Below are 20,233 nucleotides of genomic sequence, written 5' to 3'. Positions count from 1 at the left end.
TTTGACTGTGAATTCAGCAGAGAAAAACTATGGCCGTGAGTAAATAGTAAAGAAGGCCTCTTCCTGATGGAGCGTCCGCACGGGTGAAGGAACAAGTGAGCACACGTTCTTGTGCAAGGGGCCTTATATGAAACAACAGTAGTGAGGTTTCTGCTCACAAGCACAAGCGAGGATGAGGGGGTGACACTAGAGGTATCATATAAATCCGGTGTATTAGGGTGATGTCAGACGTGGCGCTTTGTCTGCGCTTGCAAACGCAGACAAAGCCACGCCCGCGGGCCGATCGCATCAGCGTTTCTATGGAAACGCCTGCGATCGGTAATGAGCCGCCGGTGTTTTGCGTTAATTTTCCATAGAGACGCCGATGCAATCGGGCCGCGGCCCGCCCCGTGGGCAAGGCTTTGTCTGCGTTTGCAAGCGCAGACAAAGCGCCACGTCTGACATCACCCTTATATGTTAGTGTGAAAGATCCTGTCATCAGCCAACCTATAATTGAACACTTAATTTATGCAGCAGCAAATTACCATGAAAGATTCTTTATTTCCGCAATTTAGGTAACAAGGTGAGTAAGGTAATCGCTAACCAACTAAAGAGGAGAGTTGCGCGAAAAAGAATACCTTTCATTTTAAATGATAAGAATGAAAAAGTGTACGACCCCCAGAGTGTGGCTGAGGTTACGGCCAATTATTATTCACTTTACTACCTTAATAGAGATAATGACAAGACACAATCTTTAGCTTATGACATCATATGGTTGAGCCACCTTCACTGTCAGAGGAACAATCAGACTTCCTAGCAACCCCTATTACACCAGGTGAAGTATCAATGACTATTACGTTGCTGAAAACCAATAAAGCCCCTGGAACGGACAGGTTAACCAATGATTATTATAAAACCCATTGGTCCCATACCTGGTTGCAGGCTACATTCCAGATGAGATGCTGTTGGCTTCCATAACCACTCTTCAAAAACCAGGAAATACCCCTGACAGGTTGTCTAACTTTCAACCAATATCATTGTTGAATACAGATTTGAAATGGTATTCCAAGATCATGGCTGATCGTTTGGCTCTTCTCCTGCTGAAGCTCATACACCAAGATCAGGTGGGCTTCATCAGGGGAGGGTCTCACCAGATGGTGCCTGTAGATTTATAAACCTGCTGGATGTTGTGGGGCGAACTCGAGAGCCTTCTCTGCTCTTTCTTTGGATGCAGAGAAGACGTTCAACCACTGTTCCTTCAGAATTTGAGTTCTGGTTACTCTTCTCAACACCATAAGATTACAAAAGGAACCAGGCAGGGGTGCCCTCTGTCACCCCTAATATTTAAGCTAATTGTGGAACCCCTGGTGGAAGCAATTACAGTGTCCGATGACACTGCGATTTTAGAACAGCTGAAGTCGTGGCTTATTTTTGCAGGAGCAAAACACTTGGTATCTCCAAAAGAGTTGGTTACAGCAAAGCTTTGGGCTTCGGCCTTGGGTAAAACTGTTACACCCCCTCACTGATGGCAGCACAGGCCAGATACTGTGGGGGACATTTACTATGGTGTTTCCGCCAGTTTTGTGGCGCTCTCACCACATGTCCTGCTCTCCTACCTATTTATTAGCTGGCGGTGCCAGAAAAAATGACTTTTTCCGTCTGCTCCGACTCTTCTCCGAAAAGGGGCGTGGCTTTGGCGGAGTGGAAACTCAGACACAATTAATATGTGTCGCAGCCCTTTTTGGGCGCTGTAAACTGGCGTACAGTAGACCAAAAGAAAACTGGTCTAGCAGGGACTGTTGGACACATTTCTGGTGCTCGGGACAGATTTTGGTCCCAGGGACAGAAAATGGTCTCGGTGTCAGAAATGTCTCTGCACAGCTCCACAATATTAAATGTGTATCTTCTTTCCGAGAGCAGGTCGGTAACAAAGCCAATGCAGACACCGACACTTTAAGTAAATGTCCCCCTGTGTCTTGGTTAGAAATATGGTCACACCACCAATCTTCCAAAATCTTCCTAACTAGTTGGTCAACTTTGGGTATCCATTTAGTTGCAGATATATGGCAAAAAGACCATCTAATAGCATTCAAATAAATTTGCCATAAATTTAAGGTTTCTTACAGGGACTTTTATAACTATTTGAGGCCCAGACATTTTATGGCAGCGATTCCTAAATAAAAAGGTCCATTACTAAAACTGCTTTTGAACTGGCCTTTTTGCACCCTTCCCTTGTATATAGGGCAATTGAGCTATCCTTGGCAGTGGATACGGTATTTTTCAGACTATAAGGTGCACAAAAAATCCTTTGATTTTCTCAGAAATCAAAGGTGCGCCTTATAGTCCAGTGCGCCTTATATATGAACCGTACTTACAGACAACAGCTGCCTTGAACTGTGTACAGGTCTCCTGGTCATTCATCCCTAGAATCAGGTGCGCCTTATAATCCAATGCGCCTTATATATGAACCTAGACGTTTTAACAGGCATTTATTGATGGTGCGTCTTATAGTCCGAAAAATACTGTAAGTTACCTTGTGCTAAACATTGGGAAAAAGATTTAGGATTACATCCGGACACAGCAGAATGGGAGTTTATTTATGGAACCCAAATTGTCTTGTCTAAGTGTGCACTTCACTTGGAGACCAGGTGTAAACTATTGTACCACTGGTGTCACACCCCGTGTTGCCTATGTCTAGATATTTGTTACAGCTTTTGGTTATTCAATACTTACCATGCCCCTGATTTCGGGTTTTGTTATTGCCTGCTATATGGTTTTGTATGTTAGTATGTTACTGTAGCTTACTGATCTCTGTATATGTTTTTGTGGACATGTACTTTATTTACACTCACCGGCCACTTTATTAGGTACACCTGTCCAACTGCTCGTTAACACTTAATTTCTAATCAGCCAATCACATGGCGGCAACTCAGGGCATTTAGGCATGTAGACATGGTCAAGACAATCTCCTGCAGTTTAAACCGAGCATCAGTATGGGGAAGAAAGGTGATTTGAGTGCCTTTGAACGTGGCATGGTTGTTGGTGCCAGAAGGGCTGGTCTGAGTATTTCAGAAACTGCTGATCTACTGGGATTTTCACGCACAACCATCTCTAGGGTTTACAGAGAATGGTCCGAAAAAGAAAAAACATCCAGTGAGCGGCAGTTCTGTGGGCGGAAATGCCTTGTTGATGCCAGAGGTCAGAGGAGAATGGGCAGACTGGTTCGAGCTGATAGAAAGGCAACAGTGACTCAAATCGCCACCCGTTACAACCAAGGTAGGCAGAAGAGCATCTCTGAACGCACAGTACGTCGAACTTTGAGGCAGATGGGCTACAGCAGCAGAAGACCACACCGGGTGCCACTCCTTTCAGCTAAGAACAGGAAACTGAGGCTACAATTTGCACAAGCTCATCGAAATTGGACAGTAGAAGATTGGAAAAACGTTGCCTGGTCTGATGAGTCTCGATTTCTGCTGCGACATTCGGATGGTAGGGTCAGAATTTGGCGTCAACAACATGAAAACATGGATCCATCCTGCCTTGTATCAACGGTTCAGGCTGGTGGTGGTGGTGTCATGGTGTGGGGAATATTTTCTTGGCACTCTTTGGGTCCCTTGGTACCAATTGAGCATCGTTGCAACGCCACAGCCTACCTGAGTATTGTTGCTGACCATGTCCATCCCTTTATGACCACAATGTACCCAACATCTGATGGCTACTTTCAGCAGGATAATGCGCCATGTCATAAAGCTGGAAGCATCTCAGACTGGTTTCTTGAACATCACAATGAGGTCACTGTACTCAAATGGCCTCCACAGTCACCAGATCTCAATCCAATAGAGCATCTTTGGGATGTGGTGGAACGGGAGATTCGCATCATGGATGTGCAGCCGACAAATCTGCGGCAACTGTGTGATGCCATCATGTCAATATGGACCAAAATCTCTGAGGAGCTTCCAGCACCTTGTTGTATCTATGCCACGAAGAATTGAGGCAGTTCTGAAGGCAAAAGGGGGTCCAACCCGTTACTAGCATGGTGTACCTAATAAAGTGGCCAGTGAGTGTATATGTGCTTTTGTGGCCCTAATAAAAATTATGTTTTATTCCCATATGGATTTTCATTGGACCATGCTATGGACCTCAATAAGTGCTTATTGACTTCTATCATCGATCAGCAATCACTCCAGACCGAATTTAGGAGAGATCCCTACACAATACTCTATGCTTATTGACATTCATTTAAAACATATATGGCCAAGTTCACATTTCTATGGGACTTTCTGTTTTCTTCTTCTAAAAAGAAACTAAAATTTGAAAGTGAATGAAAGGTTTTCTGAACACCTTCCATTCCTTGCAGGAAAAAAAGGAAAGGGCTGCTGTGCTTTTCATCCGACTATTAAAGCACTTCATGATGTGCGCTGTAATGGTACGGGCAGGCGTTGGGAGCTAATGGATGGAGAGATCTCATGGGCTGAGCCCTCTCCATACCAGTTGGGTGTTTGCTGCATATTATAGCAAACACCCACCGGTAAAAGCCACAGTCGGTGGTTACTATGGCAGGCAGTCAGTCTATACTAGCCTGATCTTTAGGATCACTAACAGATCACCAGCAAAGCTGCCATATACTGCAAATTTGCAGTATTGCAGTATATGGTAGAATCGATAAAGCACCCAAGGGTTAAAGTACCCCTGGAGGTCTAGAAAAAAACCCCAAAACTGATAAAAAAAAAATAGAATCATATACATGTTAGGTATTGCCGCGTCCCAAAATGTCTATCAAACTATAAACCTATATAAGTTTGATATCCCCGTGGTTGTACGGACCCAAATAATAAAGAAGACATATCCTCTGGGGCGCACAGTGGTCTAATTTTATCTTCATGTTCAATACGGCATCTCATCGAGGTTGTGCCATCAGGGTACTGGAGACTAAGGTGCTGGAGACTAAGGTACCTCAAATGCTTTCTCCTAAACTGAACCCCATTGAAAACCTATGGCATTGCCTGAGTCACCATGTAGAGGATTATAACTCTGTAACCCCAGAACCTCAAGACCCAAGGGCCACATTTCAAGACGAGTGAGATATCTCCTCAACAGAGAATTAGTCTACTTGTAGGCAGCATGTAATAATCCTGAAGACCACATGACAAGTTATTGAGACGTAGACATGTTTGTTGGCTTTTGTTTCAATAAACAGTTTGAAAATTATCTTCTTTCTTTAGAGGTCAATGTAACATGAGCTTTTTACAAAAAGTATGGAATATTTGACTTTTGGGTAATATTTATGAAAATTGTAACTAGTGTATTGTGAGTTTGTTGGGTTTGATGCCTCCTTAGTTTTATATTTTGATTTACTCTATTGCCTGGTTTGCCTTATGGGTAAATCTTGGTATGACTGTAAGTAGCTGATGTAGCGCATATGTTACTAATGTTGGGGTTTTATCTCTCCTCCCCACCTTTAAAACTCCTGGCCCCTCAGCTGGGAGCAGCAGTCATAACATCTAGTCACCTACTGATAAAGCCTGTAGCCAGCGAGAGAAGAGAGTATAGACCTTTGCTGCTGGATAGTTTAAGTTTTTTTTTCATTCAACAACATCTCTATATATTATTTTTATAATTTTTCTTAATATGTGCTAACTTATCACATTGTGACTCTTTTTAATACAACTCCTGACAAAATTATATTTCTACTTCTTGAATTGCAGAATATATGTACAGTTGAATATCTACCATTGGGAAACAACTTTCTTAACGAGCACCTGTCACCAGACCCTGACCAACAGTGCCTGCTTATAAAGGGTTACAAGTCCTCCCCATATCACCTGAAAACAGTGAGCCACGCCCCATTATTCTGCCTGACAGCTCTGTGTCTCTTCAAATCCCTGCTCTGCCTCCTTGTACTTAGGGACCGTCTGTTAATATTCAACTACAGACATATAAAGCTCTATGTACAGATAGGAAATATTGTGTCCATTTTTTTTACACGGTGCTGTATATTACATTCATGGCATGTGACCAGTCACATCATCGCAGGTCCTTTAGCCTTCTAAGAATAGCAAACTGTACACAATGTATGTGATCACATGAAATCACAGCAGGCTACATGGAGGATGGAGTGAGGTAGAGGTCCATGGAGGCTGCTGTGACTTCATGAAATCACAGCAGACTCCATGGAGGATGGAGTAGAGTAGAGGTCCATGGAGGTTGCTTTGACTTCATGTGGTCAGATACATGTATGGGGCACAGTTTGCTATTTTTAAGAGGTTAAAGGACCTGAGATGTCACTGTGGTCAAATGACATGAACCGCTAAATAGTAAAGAGGCATAAGGCATTGGGAGGAGTAGATGGGAGTGGTCAGCAGAGCAAGACACGCCTATTCTGATGCCTGGTAATATAAGAGAAAAGGTTTTTTCTGTGGATGTAAGAGAAACTATTTTTAGCTAAAAGATGGGTGTTAGTAAGTGATTAGAGCTCTAAATGAACCTGTCACTGGCTGTATATGTGCAAATGTGATGACAGGTTCCCTTTAAGAAGGTTGTTTCCCAATGGTAGATTTCCTTTAGGTATCCAAATTATTCTTTGAATTCCCAACGGGAACGTTTACACTGATAAACATTGTCCCGATTAAGGCTTTGTTAACATATACAGAATGTTATAAAGGATTCTATTATGTTCTCGGTAGGAATAATCACAGTGGAAGGTTCCAGAACTGCTGATGGAGGAAACCCCTGAGGCAGATGTGAACATTCACTACCTGCCAATTGTGGTGGACCATAACATCCATATTATACATGACCAGAAGAAATGTCTGTCTGATTGTGTTTGTCAGGAGTTTTCCAAAGCGCAAATAATCCTTATCCTGCAAGTAATAAATGGGGACACTTCAATAATTACAACCCCCAAGTTTACTGTATTCTCCAACATAACACCAAGATCTACCTAGTCCGCTGCATCTTGAGTCACAGATTATTTTCTGCAGCTTTCATTGTGACAATTTGGCTTATATAAGACAGCATAGTCAAATATTATTGCTGCATTCTTGCTTTAGGAATAGATTCAATATAATTATGATATTCCCATTGTGTTGATACATGATGAGCACCATGCCTTTAAAGGGCATCTACCACCAGGATACTGTATGCAAATGAGCCTGAGGGGCTCCAGGCGGCTCCATTAACACCTATGAGCCCCTCAGGCTCATTTGCATACAACCTTGGTCCTGGTGGTAGATGCCCTTTAAATGCTGAATCCTGTCTCTCGCATTGTCTACCAACACTCCATGCTGGACTATTATTATCAGGGACCATGAAACCTGCTGCCACCATTGATACTTTTGGGACAGTTGAGCTTACAGACACTCGCCAGAGGACCCCTTTAATTAGAAAGGCTTCACCAAGCACAATATTTCATATAATACAAACATTGCATGCCCCAAGGATCTGTTCAAAATATTGATGACTGATAATGTTTATTAAACCTCAACATTAATTATTCCATATTTGGACTGCCATAATACAAAAAAAATTACAATTTCCATTGTAGACATTGTATTCTTTTTAAAAGGATACATAAGGGAGGAGTAGAAACTTGTGAATTAGAAAGGTATTCTCTGAACCTATGTAGCCGGGGCATATGACAGCAAATTATTTGGACTGGGCTACACTCCTGAAAACCTAAACATTTAAAAAAATATATCAAGCAATTTAAATAATTACCCCGAGGGAAAAATTTTGCATCTGTGTTGTGGTACAATGGGCCAAATATATCAAGTGCCACACAATAGTTGATCTTAAAGGGAACCAGTCAGCAGATTTTACCCCATTGCACACTCTTGAGGCAGGATATGAAATTCCCTCTTGTATGTGAACTCTTATCTATAAAAAATATCCTTCAAAGTCATTTGAAAATGAGCAGAGAAGAGTCATATTTGACCGAGATGTGTGAAGTTTAGAGGCTGCTGGGGAAGTGTCACATCATACATCCCCATCTTCAGTTCTATACAACCTAGAATCATGCTCGTGTCTCATCATTTAGACTGCATCAGACTTGTGGTTCTGTGATAATAACCTGATGGAGTGACTGATGGAGCGGCAGTATGAGCATGTGTCCCGCCAATCCATTCAATAGTATTCAAGCGTCAGGAATTGCTAAGCAAAACGCTGGGGTATCTCCGACACTCCATGCACTGTGAATGGGAGCGCAGGAGTTGAGATATCAGAATGTAGCAATTTCAAATGCTCCCATGGCATTGAATTGAACGGCAAACTGGGTACAACCCAGTAGCACTTCTGCCTTGCAGCGCTGGAGTCCTGGGTTCGAGCCCCACCCAGGACAACATCTGCAAAGAGTTTGTATGTTCTTTCCGTGTGGCTTCCACCGGGTACTCCGGCTTCATCCCACACTTCAAAACATACTGGTAGGTTGATTAGATTGTGAGCCCCATTGGGGACAGGGACTGATCTGACAAGCTCTGTGCAGCGCTGTGTAATCTGTGTGCACTATATAAATAAAGAATTATTATTATTATTATAGCTCTGATACATCTACTAATAAATAATTCCAAGCAACCAATAGAATAAATTGTATTATTAAATGTCATTTATTCGAAAGTAACCAATAACACAGATGATTAAAATTCAAAGAAGAATCTCTTTAATAAGATTTGTGACAAGCAGATATTGAGGACAACGTATTATCGAAGCTTCAGGTCTCAAAACAAACCGAGTTTTAGCGACATTAAAAATACGAGCTGGTGACGGGACGCTGCATTCCTTATATTACATTAAATATCGAAAACCATACTTAAATGTTCTTGCTTAGAAAAATATGGACACTTTCCATGAGGTCGTATTTTCCACCTTGATATACTTCACTTTAATGCAGTTTGTCAAAAAAATAGCATTCGGTGGATTGGGGGAAAAAAAAAAAAAAAATTCTGGCTATGCCACAGCTACTAAACAGTCATCGCTCCCAAAAAGAAGACGGGTGAAGGACCTTCACCTATACTTATCAGACAAAACTACAAAAGAAAAGGTAATTGCTCATTTGTGTTGGCAGAAAAATACATTTCACCTTTTTTTTTTCTTTTTTTAACTCTCATAATAAAATATGCATTTAAAGGTCTTTAGTAAAAACTTTATGTGTAAACCATTGCTTTAAGGTCAAAGATGGTTACCCTTCCTGCAGCAGCAGAGCGACCGCGGCTCTGAGCGCTAGAGGGGTGAAAGAGTGACTTTCATCTGGTGAGCTATGGAGACACAGAAAAGGCGTGAAAGCTGAAACCACATTGCGTACAGGAGTGGTGGACAGTCAGCGCTGCAGTGACATCGAGGTGAGGAGTGAGGGGTTAAAGGTCACTTTCACCATACAGCGCTGTAGAGAATGACATATAGTCCAGGGCTCCTGGGACGGCATCGTGTCCTATGTAGGGGGCCATCCTGGCAATGCAATACTCGGCTTGGTCTGGAGGAAGTTCCCGGCGCAGCTCATCTGCAGTAATGTAGTTCTGGAAGAAAATATTCAATAAAAACAATTATTAAAATACATAATCTTTTATTTTTCCAGTAGGTTTAGGGTTCACAACACAGACCGAATGCACACGCATGTTGGCCCGATCCCACGCACAGAACATCTTTGTACAGACTGGGGAGTCCTTGCATTATGCCAAAATATGATGCAAGGACTTTGTGTCTGCTGGCCAGACTTCAGTGCCAGCAATGCAACAGTTAATAGGGTTTTTCCACTAAACAAGTTAGGCCCTATACACAGATCCCGGGAACCTCCATCGGACCCCTCGTCGCTCCCCGAGATGAGCGGAGCAGTGAGCTATGCATGTCCGTTCTGCTCCATTCATCTCTATGGAGTTCGGCAATCTCTGTCAGCTTCATAGAGATGAATGGAGCAGAATGGACATGTGCGGCCTTCTTCTACGCATTTCTCGTGATCTGTGGGGGTCTCATCACCAAGACCCCAACCAATCAGAAAGTTTGACCCTATCTACAGGATGGAGCCTAACTTTTTTGGTAGGAAAAACCCTTTAAACACAGTGCCGACAGGAGGTCCTTGCATCGTATTTTGTATGTAGAATGCAATAACTCCCCTTCGATACAAGATTACAGACCGCAGGATTGGGCAGACATACAGGCCTGCTTCCATTGGCTGCACAGGATTGTGTGCATGCGGCCTAATGAAAGGGAATTCCTATATTCCAGCATATCCATTTTGCTAGAGAACTCCTGGTAAATGTAGCAGGCCAGACCATAATCCTTTCTCCAGGAATGTGTATGTAGAGGGGGACTGTTGGAAAGCCTTCTGGAAGTCTAAAAGAGGATATTTCACTACCTAGAACAGTGATGGCAAACCTTTTAGAGACCAAAACCCAATTATTTTTCACAAAGTGCCAAGACGGCATTTTAAGCAGGAGCTCCTATGCCATCTTCGCTCTTCCTGCAGTTCCATACAGTCCAGGAAGTGTTGCTTTAAAATGGTGCTGAATACAGCACATCCTGGGCTGCCTGGGACTGCACGAGGAGGCCTAAAGATCTATCTGGCGAACTCTACGCTGTGGTGACAGCCTGAGTGCACACGGAGAGGGCTGGGAGTGCCACCTCTGCAACCTGTGCCATTGGTTTGGCACCACTGACCTAGACCAACCCTAAGTTCTTGCATACTTCAATGGATTCTGGTATAGTTGGAAATATTCCTCTAGTCCCCTCAATTCCCGAGAAGTCAACGTTAATATTTCTGTCTTTCTATTGTCAAAGTAGGTGGCCTGCTACAGCCCTGGACTACTCATCTGAAAAAAAAAATTCTAATTTGCATAGTTCCAGGGAAGTTTATTTTCCAAATATGCTAACTAGCCTCTCTGTCACATGGATGGTTTTGGACCGAAGCTGACGGTCTGCTAATGCTCAGCTGACAGTAGAGAGGCAACAATAATGAAACGTCAGGGATAGGAAGTGGTGAAAGATCCTCTTTTACCCCTTCATGACTGCCATACAGCTATATACGCTATAATTTCGCATACTGCAGATAACATGAAGCACATACCAAAAACAGAGTTCTGGTGTCATATTAAAGAGGAGAACCTCCCCTTTAATTTTGGTTACTAGATGACACAGAACTGGAGTTTTCTACTTTAAAGTTGCAGCGTGAGAGAGGTAAAGGACCACATATATATTAAATGATAATACATATCAGTCCCATTCGGTGGATTCGGCAGGCCATCTTGAGTGTATGGGGCCAATTCTCATCCTAGGTCAGATCGGGGGAGATACCACAATAGGGTAAGTTGTCATTCAACTACTCGATCCTTTGCTTGGAGGAGACAAGTCCTTGCCCTTTGGCTTTCTTTATTCATTACACATGCACTTTCAGCCAAGCCACTAGTGTATGTCAATGAGGAAACTGGAAATTTTTAGGCATGTTCCTGTACCATGTGTCACCGACCCTAAAAGGTCTGCAATAAAATAACCATTGATCCCTTGTAAAACCAGTTTATGGACTTCATAATGTTAGTTCTATAGCACCTAGAAACATGATGCACGTGTCATGGAAAGCTCATCTTTCAGAGTGCATAAGGTTTCTGGTTCTGTGATATTTAGATATCTACACACTTATGCTACATTCACACTGGTGCATGGTGGATGTATATATGGCTGATATACGTCCCCCATAGACGGCAATGGGCGCCCGGTGCTCAACGGGAGCGGTACGGTGCCACACACGTGCAGCACCATACCCCGTAGAAAGATAGGACACGTCCTATCTTTCAATGGAATACGGCGCCGTGCGCCATATATTCCTATGGAGAGGGGCGGGGGTGAGCGGCGCTCTTTCCCCAGGCACTGCCGTGTGCCCGCCGTGCTACGGTACGGCGGGCAACGATAGTGTGAATGTAGATTTCGTTAGTTCTTGTGAGCAGGGCCCTCACTATTGTTCCATATGACTCAGTAATGTAATATTATATTTGTATATGTCCCCTATGATTTGTAAAGCGCTACGGATTATGATGGCACCATATAAATAAAGATCATTATGATTATTAGTGACCACAAAACACCAGGGAATTTAATATAATTTCCTACAAACCTTATCACCAGCAAGGACCTTGAAAGAAGCCATAACTTGGTCAGCGGTGTCTGTATCTGCAGTCTCACGGGACATGAAGTCAATGAAGGCTTGGAAGGTCACCACTCCTAGCCTGTTGGGATCCACAATTCCCATAATGCGGGCAAATTCTGCTTCACCCTAGAAAGTAATATAATAAGGATTAATGAATGCTGCAGATTTTAATAGGTCCAAAGAAGGACATTTACCCCGAAAGCACATGACCATGCTTGAGTTGTGAAAAAACAGCCTGTGTGCTGGTCATATTTCCATACGGAACAGGGACTCCTTGCATCATAGTGATATATAATATAAGGAGTCCCTTCTTCCCGGCTGAACAGCAGGTCCGAACTGTAATCATGGCTGTGTGCTGCCAGACTTACACTGGAGCTGCCCATACGATTAGATGAACATGTGTAGTACAGCAGATCAATAATACATTCAATCACAGGCCACCGATTTAAAGGCCGCCATAAGCAGATTATTCCATACAGGTAATGAATGTTCAGAAACAGAACCACATGGCCGATTACCTTCACAGCCGCCGCTATTGCAATCTGTAATAGTTTGGCCACTTCAGACAATTTCCATCTTATGTGTATGGGCAGTTCAAGATTGTAAACTGTTATGCATCGTTATTGTATTTGCAACATGTGTCATCTTATATGTTTTACCAAATACTTGCAATTCCCATAATATAAAAACGGTGAGACTGTCTGGATTGTGCTGTTCCACTGTAACCTCTCCTGTAAATGTATGTAAACTGGATGTATTTGTTAAAGCGGTCAATGCTGATCATGAAAGTAGAGGAAAATATTACGGAAATGCAAGATTTGAATAAAACAAATATAAGAAAAGAGCTTATGTGGATTACAGTTGAATGGATGTACATTTTTCTAGCTAGTTTATGGTAAATTACAGTACAAATAAAATGTAGTAGTCCCTTTTCAACTATTTTTGTTGCCATATATTCATTATTTGTAGGCTGATAATAGCAATTCTACTGTCCTTACAAATCTTCTGGCTGAGCATGCAAGTGTTCTTTATGGATAATTCACAATTAATAACCCAGGCCAAACAGATTGTAACTTTCTGTACATTGAAGTAATGGAGAATGAAAGACCTTCATCTTGCATTTTTAGTTTTTGTTAAGTTTCCCCAAAATGGAGATTGTAACAAAGTCAACGCAAGTATGAATGGAGCCTAAATTAGTTAGCTGGTTCTAGTGAAATCAGTGGGTTTGGGTCAACGGGGCTTTTTTACTATGAGAACTGTCAATCTGTGGAATAGCCTGCCTCAGGTGCTGGTCACAGCAGGGACAGCAGAGAGCTTCAAGAAGGGTTTAGATGCCTTTTTAAATTTAAATAACATTGATGGTTATGTTGTATAGAATTGTTTCCCCTAAATCCATTCCTCTTCCAATCCCTTCCCTTCCTCGGTTAAACTTGATGGACATTTGTGTCCTTTTTCAACCATATAAACTATGTAACTTCACTGAGGCTCTGGGGGTCAACAACTAAACCCAGCAATGATTTACTGTTCTTAGCAGGTGGCAGAACTTGGAAGCAGTAGTCACTCTCCACTGAACATTTGTGCCGGCCACTGAACCTTAGCCCTTATTCAGGTGGTCGGGAACAGGTCTTATTCCCACTGAGCAGCCATATACAATATCTAATGTACAGGCAGTCCCCTACTTAAGATCACCCGACTTACAGATGACCCCTAGATTTTGGCAATTTAATGTACTTTAGCCTTCGGCTACAATAAACAGCTAAAACAGTAATCAATGGTGTCTGCAATGAAGCTTTGGTGTTTACCCTGGTTCTTACGACAATCCAACATTTTTCAAATCCAATGGACACAGAAACCAAAATAATTTTGACTGGGATTACAATTATAAAATATACATTTCCGACTTACATACAAATTCAACTTAAGAACAAACCTACAGAACCTATCTTGTACGTAATACGGGGACCGCCCTTACAGTGCCCCCAGTTGACACATCCACCCACCACAGAATTGGGCAAAGCCAAGTTAGTAAAATACTTAGAAGCTCTGCCCTTTCTACCAAGTTTTAGATTCCTGTCAGCCTTCATGGCACCTTACAGGGGTTTTCCCACAAACTAAAGTTAGGCCCTATCCCGTGGTGCTGTGCATGAACGTTCTGCTCCATTTATTTCTATGTAGCTGATGGAGATCGGTGAGCGCGGCGCTCAGCAATTTCCTTCAGCTCCATATAGATTAATGGAGCAGAACGGTCATGCGCGGCCGTATGCTCCATTAGTCTGATGGAGCAGCAAAGGGTCCGATGGACCCTTGTTTTCCCTATCTATGGGGGTCTCTGCTATCTATAGGGCCTAGCTTCAGTTCGTGGGAAAACCCCTTTAAGCAGTTTCCTACTCTGTCTACTCATGTACCTGGGCATGGTTAATATACATTGATAAAAAATCATGTGGTTTTAATACAATTTTTCTCATGGCTTCCAACACTTTGAGCTGATGAGTGCACATCTGTCCAGTAGAATTTTTACACTATTGTAATTTTGCTCTATAATTACAGGAGCCAAAATTCCTTAAAGGGAAGCTGTCATCAGGTTTCACATTTTGACCTAATGACAGGTCATAGGCTGTTTAAAACAAATCACAAGAGACCCTGCCAGCAAACTGCATCGAGTCACAGAGGTGTCTGTCCCTGTGTCATCCCCGCTCTCCCCTTCAACCTCATGCAGATGTACAGCTCACCTCTGCAAGAGGGAACGGGAAAGCTACTAGAGCAATGATGATCAGGGACTTGATCGTCTTCGACAGCAGGGAGACAGGCATACAATTATTTACTTTCAAAACTGAACAGAACTAACAATGTTTATGATCATTAAGTAGATTTGTATTAAACAGCCTAAGGGAACCTGTCATTAGGAGGACATAATGTGAAATCTTGATGACGGTTTCCCATTAAAAACAAGCATCATTAATAAGTTGTAGCAAGGTTAACTATGTTCTTGGAGGAGGTCATACATTACCATGTTGTACCCCATGGAGATAAGACAGGCTCGGAAATCATCGCTATCCAGCATACCAGTCTTCTTCTGCAAAGTATCCAGTGAAGGGAAGGACAGAATACAGGAAAGTGCAGATCAGGACAGTCAGAGGAGCAAAGAAGGAAGAAGAACATAGTAAATACATAAAGGAATAAGTTTTAAGAGTTTCGAAAGTGAAATGAAGAGGAATTAGTGGAAAAGTGCAAGATGAGAGGAAGACACAACACAAAAAAATCAAGAAAAACAGACATTATTTTTTCTCAAAATTAAGAAACCCAATACTAGTCCGAAGTTCCTGGAAAGGGAATGCACAGTGTTATTCATCATTACAACACAGGAGAGTTTCAGTACCTGAGGATCGTTTCCAATATCGTAGCCCAAGCTGATGAGGCAGGCCTTAAACTCCTCTGGGCCAAGCGTGCCGGAGTGCTCCTTGTTATAGTAAGTGATAGTTCAGGTGTCCGGGACATGCCATGCCAGTGGTGGGCGACAGGGTGAAAGCACAGGGGTAAGGAGGGGGAGGGGGGTTGTGAATGGAAGGTCATGCAGAATAAGCAGAGGAAGACATGCACAGGGCAGAGAAGAAAAAAAGAACACAATTAATATTAATATTTGTGATCAGGATGCATTTTTACAGTGACTGTTTAAAAGGTTCATGCACATTGTGTAAATTCATCCCCCACGTACACACCGCGACTGTATAGACTCCTGTACAAGATCAATACACCGAGTAGATAACCTGTTATATTCTACAACATATAAAGTAGCAATAGTCAATATTTCCTAGACAGACTTTATTTGGGTGTTACTATTGTCCCTTTGCCACAACTGGCAACACCCAGTTGTCAATTAATTTGTAAAGGACGTCACATGCTGAAGGATTGTACAAGTCTGCAGAGGTGATGGTTCCCCTAAGCAGAGTCTGGTCATGGTTTCACCATTAAAGAACCAGTTATTTAGGGGTTTTGCGATTCCAATTTTCATACCCCTCCTTCCAGAAGACATAACTATTTTGATCGCTTTTATTAACAGGACAAATTGCACTTCAGAGCAGCACCATGTAAGTCAGTACGTACAGTCACGGATACCAAATTTATATAGTTGGTCTTAAAAACTAAAAAACAATTAAAAAATGTAGCAAATTCTGACGCCCATAAGTTTTTCATCTTTTGGTTTAGAGAGCAGGGTAAGATGTTTATTTGATAAGCCTACATTTAGTGTTCAAAAAAATGTGAATTTTCGTGGAATGTACCACGATGTTATGATAGAATTTTGGGAACCGCACGCCCTTTTGTTCACTTTTTACTCAAATTTTTATGGATGGCAAAATGGTGACTTTTTTATGATATAGTGTTCACTTCATGATAATTGTATTAACTTTTAATAGATTGGACATTTTGGGATTGGGGGGAGGGGGAGGGGGAGATATCCAACATTTTTATACATACATTTACAATAGAGAAATATGATGACTTTTAATATTTTTTTTTAATACTGTTTAGTAAAATCCTTTTTTTTTTATTTCAGACCCCCTAAGGTGCTTTAATTACTGTATTGCAGTGTATTGTGACTATACAATATTACAAAATTGGCAAATGAGGGCTTTGGGAGCTTCCTACAGGGAACCCAACAGCATCCTCCAATGTCATGGGTGGAGTCAGTATGGCAGCACCAGCACCGATTTAATGCAGACACCCGCTCTGTATGGGGAGGGCTCGATCTCCATATATACCTTGATGATCAGATGATGCAAGTTTACGTTGATCGGTCGTGAAAGGTTTAAAGTAATTTGTAAAGGTGCTGACTGATGGCAGATGTATTGTGACGTATTATATAGCGACTGTTCTTCCCAATACTACACTTTCAGTCCCTGCTGCCATGTCATTAGTCTCCATGCACTTACAGATAAACGTGTGCTGATTATAGGGGGCTCTTTCTTCTAACCTCTTGGTTGTGAGACGTTAAGTGCACTCCCGCTTTATATAGAGTTTCATGGGGATATAATAACCTCTCTCCTGTACATGGAAAGTGACTACACTCCCTAAAAATGTTCCTGGCATCAAGAAATTGGTTTTTACTTCAACTACATGTTAACAAAGTAACCAAGAATCCTTCCTATTCCATTCCAAAATACAAGACGGATTGAGTTTATCATGGATAATGTCTCTAATGTGAATAACTCACATTATTTTTTTTACACAAAAGAGCTGGAATTTCCTTAAAGCCACAAGTGGACATATAAAATATTGTGTATCAATACACCAGTGCAAATCATGGGAGAGAGAATTAGGACAGTGGTGTGGAGCTGCATGCACACTGTATGTGACACTTGGGATGCATGCATGTATCCTGCTCCCATGCACGCTTATCCTACATCACAGCCTATATACGGGCAGATGTGTGATAAGTAAGTCTGTATCCATCTAGCTCTACCTACAGCTCTAATTTTTACAGTAATTGATTGGGACCACATGGACCTAATTGCAGTGACCCTCCACCAGAAGACAGAATTTGACTACCTGTTAGCCATATATTGTCAATATAACCTTCGGATTATCCTCACTGCTTATAGGGCCACTTCATTATAGTCGGTCTTTGAAGTAACTGAACACTTCTAAGAGGAAGACATTTGTAAGTCATAGGGGGAGATTTATACATGACTGGGTGTAGGATGCACCTGTCTTGATATTCTCCAACCCAACACACAATGTGCCCCAATATACCAAGAGGCTCCGGCACCTGGGTGAAGCTATAGCACATATTCCAAGCTGGGGGCTCCTAGCCCTCTCCTTAACTACTTTGCGATGAGGAGGCTTGTACGTCAGAAAACAAGGGTACAAGCCATGATAGATAGCCCACCGCCGATAGACATATCATCCTCCATAATCTTGGGTCAGGGCATCTATGACTTGTAAATCACCATCCATCTCATCAAAGATCTGACAGAGGAGCAGCAGCTGTGTTGACTAATATTGTCAAATATTGTCTTCTGGGTGGCGAGTCACTAAGTCAATTGAGTCCATCAGGCTCCAATTGTGTTCATCACTTGACAGATCCAGGAGAGCTTGAATTCAGTATTTCTGCTCCGATGGAACAGGAAAGAAGACTTCCTGACATATACATGAGCTTGAAATCCAACATGGTCTGGGTATCCTTTGTATACTGTATTGCTACAGTCATTTTTACAATGGCAAAGTCTTATGCAATTCATAATTCTTATACACAAGTCTTATAGGTCAATTCATACACCTTAAAAGGGAAGCCGTCACCACAGATCCCCCCGATAAACCACAAACAGCACCTATATGTAGAGAACAATTGTGTTCCAATGATGCCCTTATGCATATTATTGCAGCCACCATTTGTAAAAAATAACATTTATTCCATCTCATTGTGTTCTGAAGATCCAGTGAAGGAGGCGGGGGAGCTCTGCCATGAAGTCAAGCTGCCCCGCCTCCCTTACCTTCAATGTACTCAAGTGACGCATGCGCAGTGTGCCCGTGAAGCAGGCCGGTAGCAAGCTAATGGGCAAACTGCGATACACTGAAGTGGCGCATATGCAGTGCGCCCAAGGTGAAGGCCAGCGCCAGCCATCCACGTCCTTGGACGGCAACATGCAGAGATGTGAATGACATGGCCGAAGAGTGGGTTGAGTAAGGATTGTGAGCGGATGAGAGGAGGTGGGGAAGCTTCACTTTATGGCGTAGCTGCCCTGCCTCCATGACTAGATCTTCAGGACGCAATGTGGGGAATTTATGAAGACACTTTGGACAGACGTCTGGAATAATTTGTGCCAAAAGACGCCTTCTGACACATTTATGAAGGCTTTTAGACCATTTTTTTTCACTTTCCCGACTTGTCTGACAAAGGGGGCATAGTTGGACAGAAAATAGTATATTAGGAGGACCAGCTAAAAGCAGGTCTAAAAGTAGAACTCAACAGTCTTAAACTGCGACAGATTAATCTCAATGATGAATCTCTAGCAGAAACCACATTAATGAATTTCACCCAATGAGATGCAATAAAAGTTGCTCCCCGAGTAGTGGAAGCAATAATATACATAAGGGCATCATTGGAACGCTATTAGACCCAACCACTGTTTGTGGTTTATGGGGGCGACCTTGGGTGAAAGGTTCCCTTTACCTTCTCAATATGCTGGTAAAATAATGAAACAAAATGGAATATCTAAAACATCTAGTAAAACTTTTAATATCGTACATGACTATTTTGGAGCAATTAAAAAAATGTCCGTTTAGTTTTAATTTAAAATTTTAATCTATTAAAAGAAACTCAAATTAAAAATCAAAAAGTATACACAGACTGCTTCCTTTATACAGGTGACCTAGCAATAAGTAGGTGAACTGAGTAAATTTGTCAGCAATAAAAATTATGACATGCCCATATGCTGCTGTTTTTGGGACCAGCTACTACATATGGTAAACTCGGCTGTACCAAAGAAATTTGCCCAAAAAATAATGTGCTCAGTTTGAAGTCACCTCTATAGAAGAATAGTATCTGATATAACACCACAAGACGATGAATTGTGAAGCAATTTGCTAATGTTCTTACCCGGTCAAAGTGGTTGAACGAGTTCCTGAATTCATTCATCTGCTCCTGGCTGATTCCTTTGGCGTCTCGTGTGAGAATCTGGTTTTCTACTTCATTGATGGTTCTGGCAATGGTGGTGAGGAGTTGTTCCCAGCCCACACGAATGTGCTAGAATAATGAATATGCATAAAATTACATCAAAATTCTCTGTAGGATAATTAACAAATGTGATGTTCCATTAAGAGAACCTTAAAGGCACAATACGACATATCCTTAATACACAGGATCATAGATAAATATATGACCACTGATGGTCCAACTGATGAGAATGAGACCCTTAAAATCTACTTCTGCTCCATTCACATCTATGAGGCTTTCAGGCTATCTGACCTGGACATGTAGACCTCTGCTCCGTTCCATGTGGGGTACTTCAGGAGACTTTCATTTCCATATTCTCTTGATCGCTATTGATCAGACCCTTATCTGTCAAAACTTGCAAGAACTTATTGTAACATAAAACTCAATGGAATTTGAATCAGACTTTCCAACTATCCATG

At 42.0% G+C, this 20,233-nt stretch overlaps 1 protein-coding gene across 5 annotated transcripts in view; it reads right to left on the bottom strand.

Moving 5' to 3' along the window:
- Window positions 1-8,556: 8,556 nt before the first annotated feature.
- ACTN1 (actinin alpha 1) overlaps window positions 8,557-20,233 on the bottom strand; it is an 84,539-nt gene continuing 72,862 nt past the window's right edge. For 2 of the 5 annotated variants that reach the window (XM_072115496.1, XM_072115495.1), the window contains exons 18-22: window positions 19,698-19,844; window positions 15,480-15,560; window positions 15,111-15,176; window positions 12,071-12,229; window positions 8,557-9,485 (exon numbers count right to left, since the gene is read on the bottom strand). In XM_072115496.1, the coding sequence (XP_071971597.1) occupies window positions 9,327-9,485; window positions 12,071-12,229; window positions 15,111-15,176; window positions 15,480-15,560; window positions 19,698-19,844 (612 nt within the window). In that variant the 3' untranslated portion in view covers window positions 8,557-9,326. The remainder of the gene's footprint in view (window positions 9,486-12,070; window positions 12,230-15,110; window positions 15,177-15,479; window positions 15,561-19,697; window positions 19,845-20,233) is intronic. The other 3 variants (XM_072115499.1, XM_072115498.1, XM_072115497.1) reach the window with 2 other exon arrangements.

This window comes from Engystomops pustulosus, chromosome 7 (assembly GCF_040894005.1).
Source record: "Engystomops pustulosus chromosome 7, aEngPut4.maternal, whole genome shotgun sequence".
NCBI lineage: Eukaryota > Metazoa > Chordata > Amphibia > Anura > Leptodactylidae > Engystomops > Engystomops pustulosus.
The sequence above is the reverse complement of the archived record's forward strand: the minus strand, read 5'-3'. Positions and strand labels throughout refer to the sequence as shown.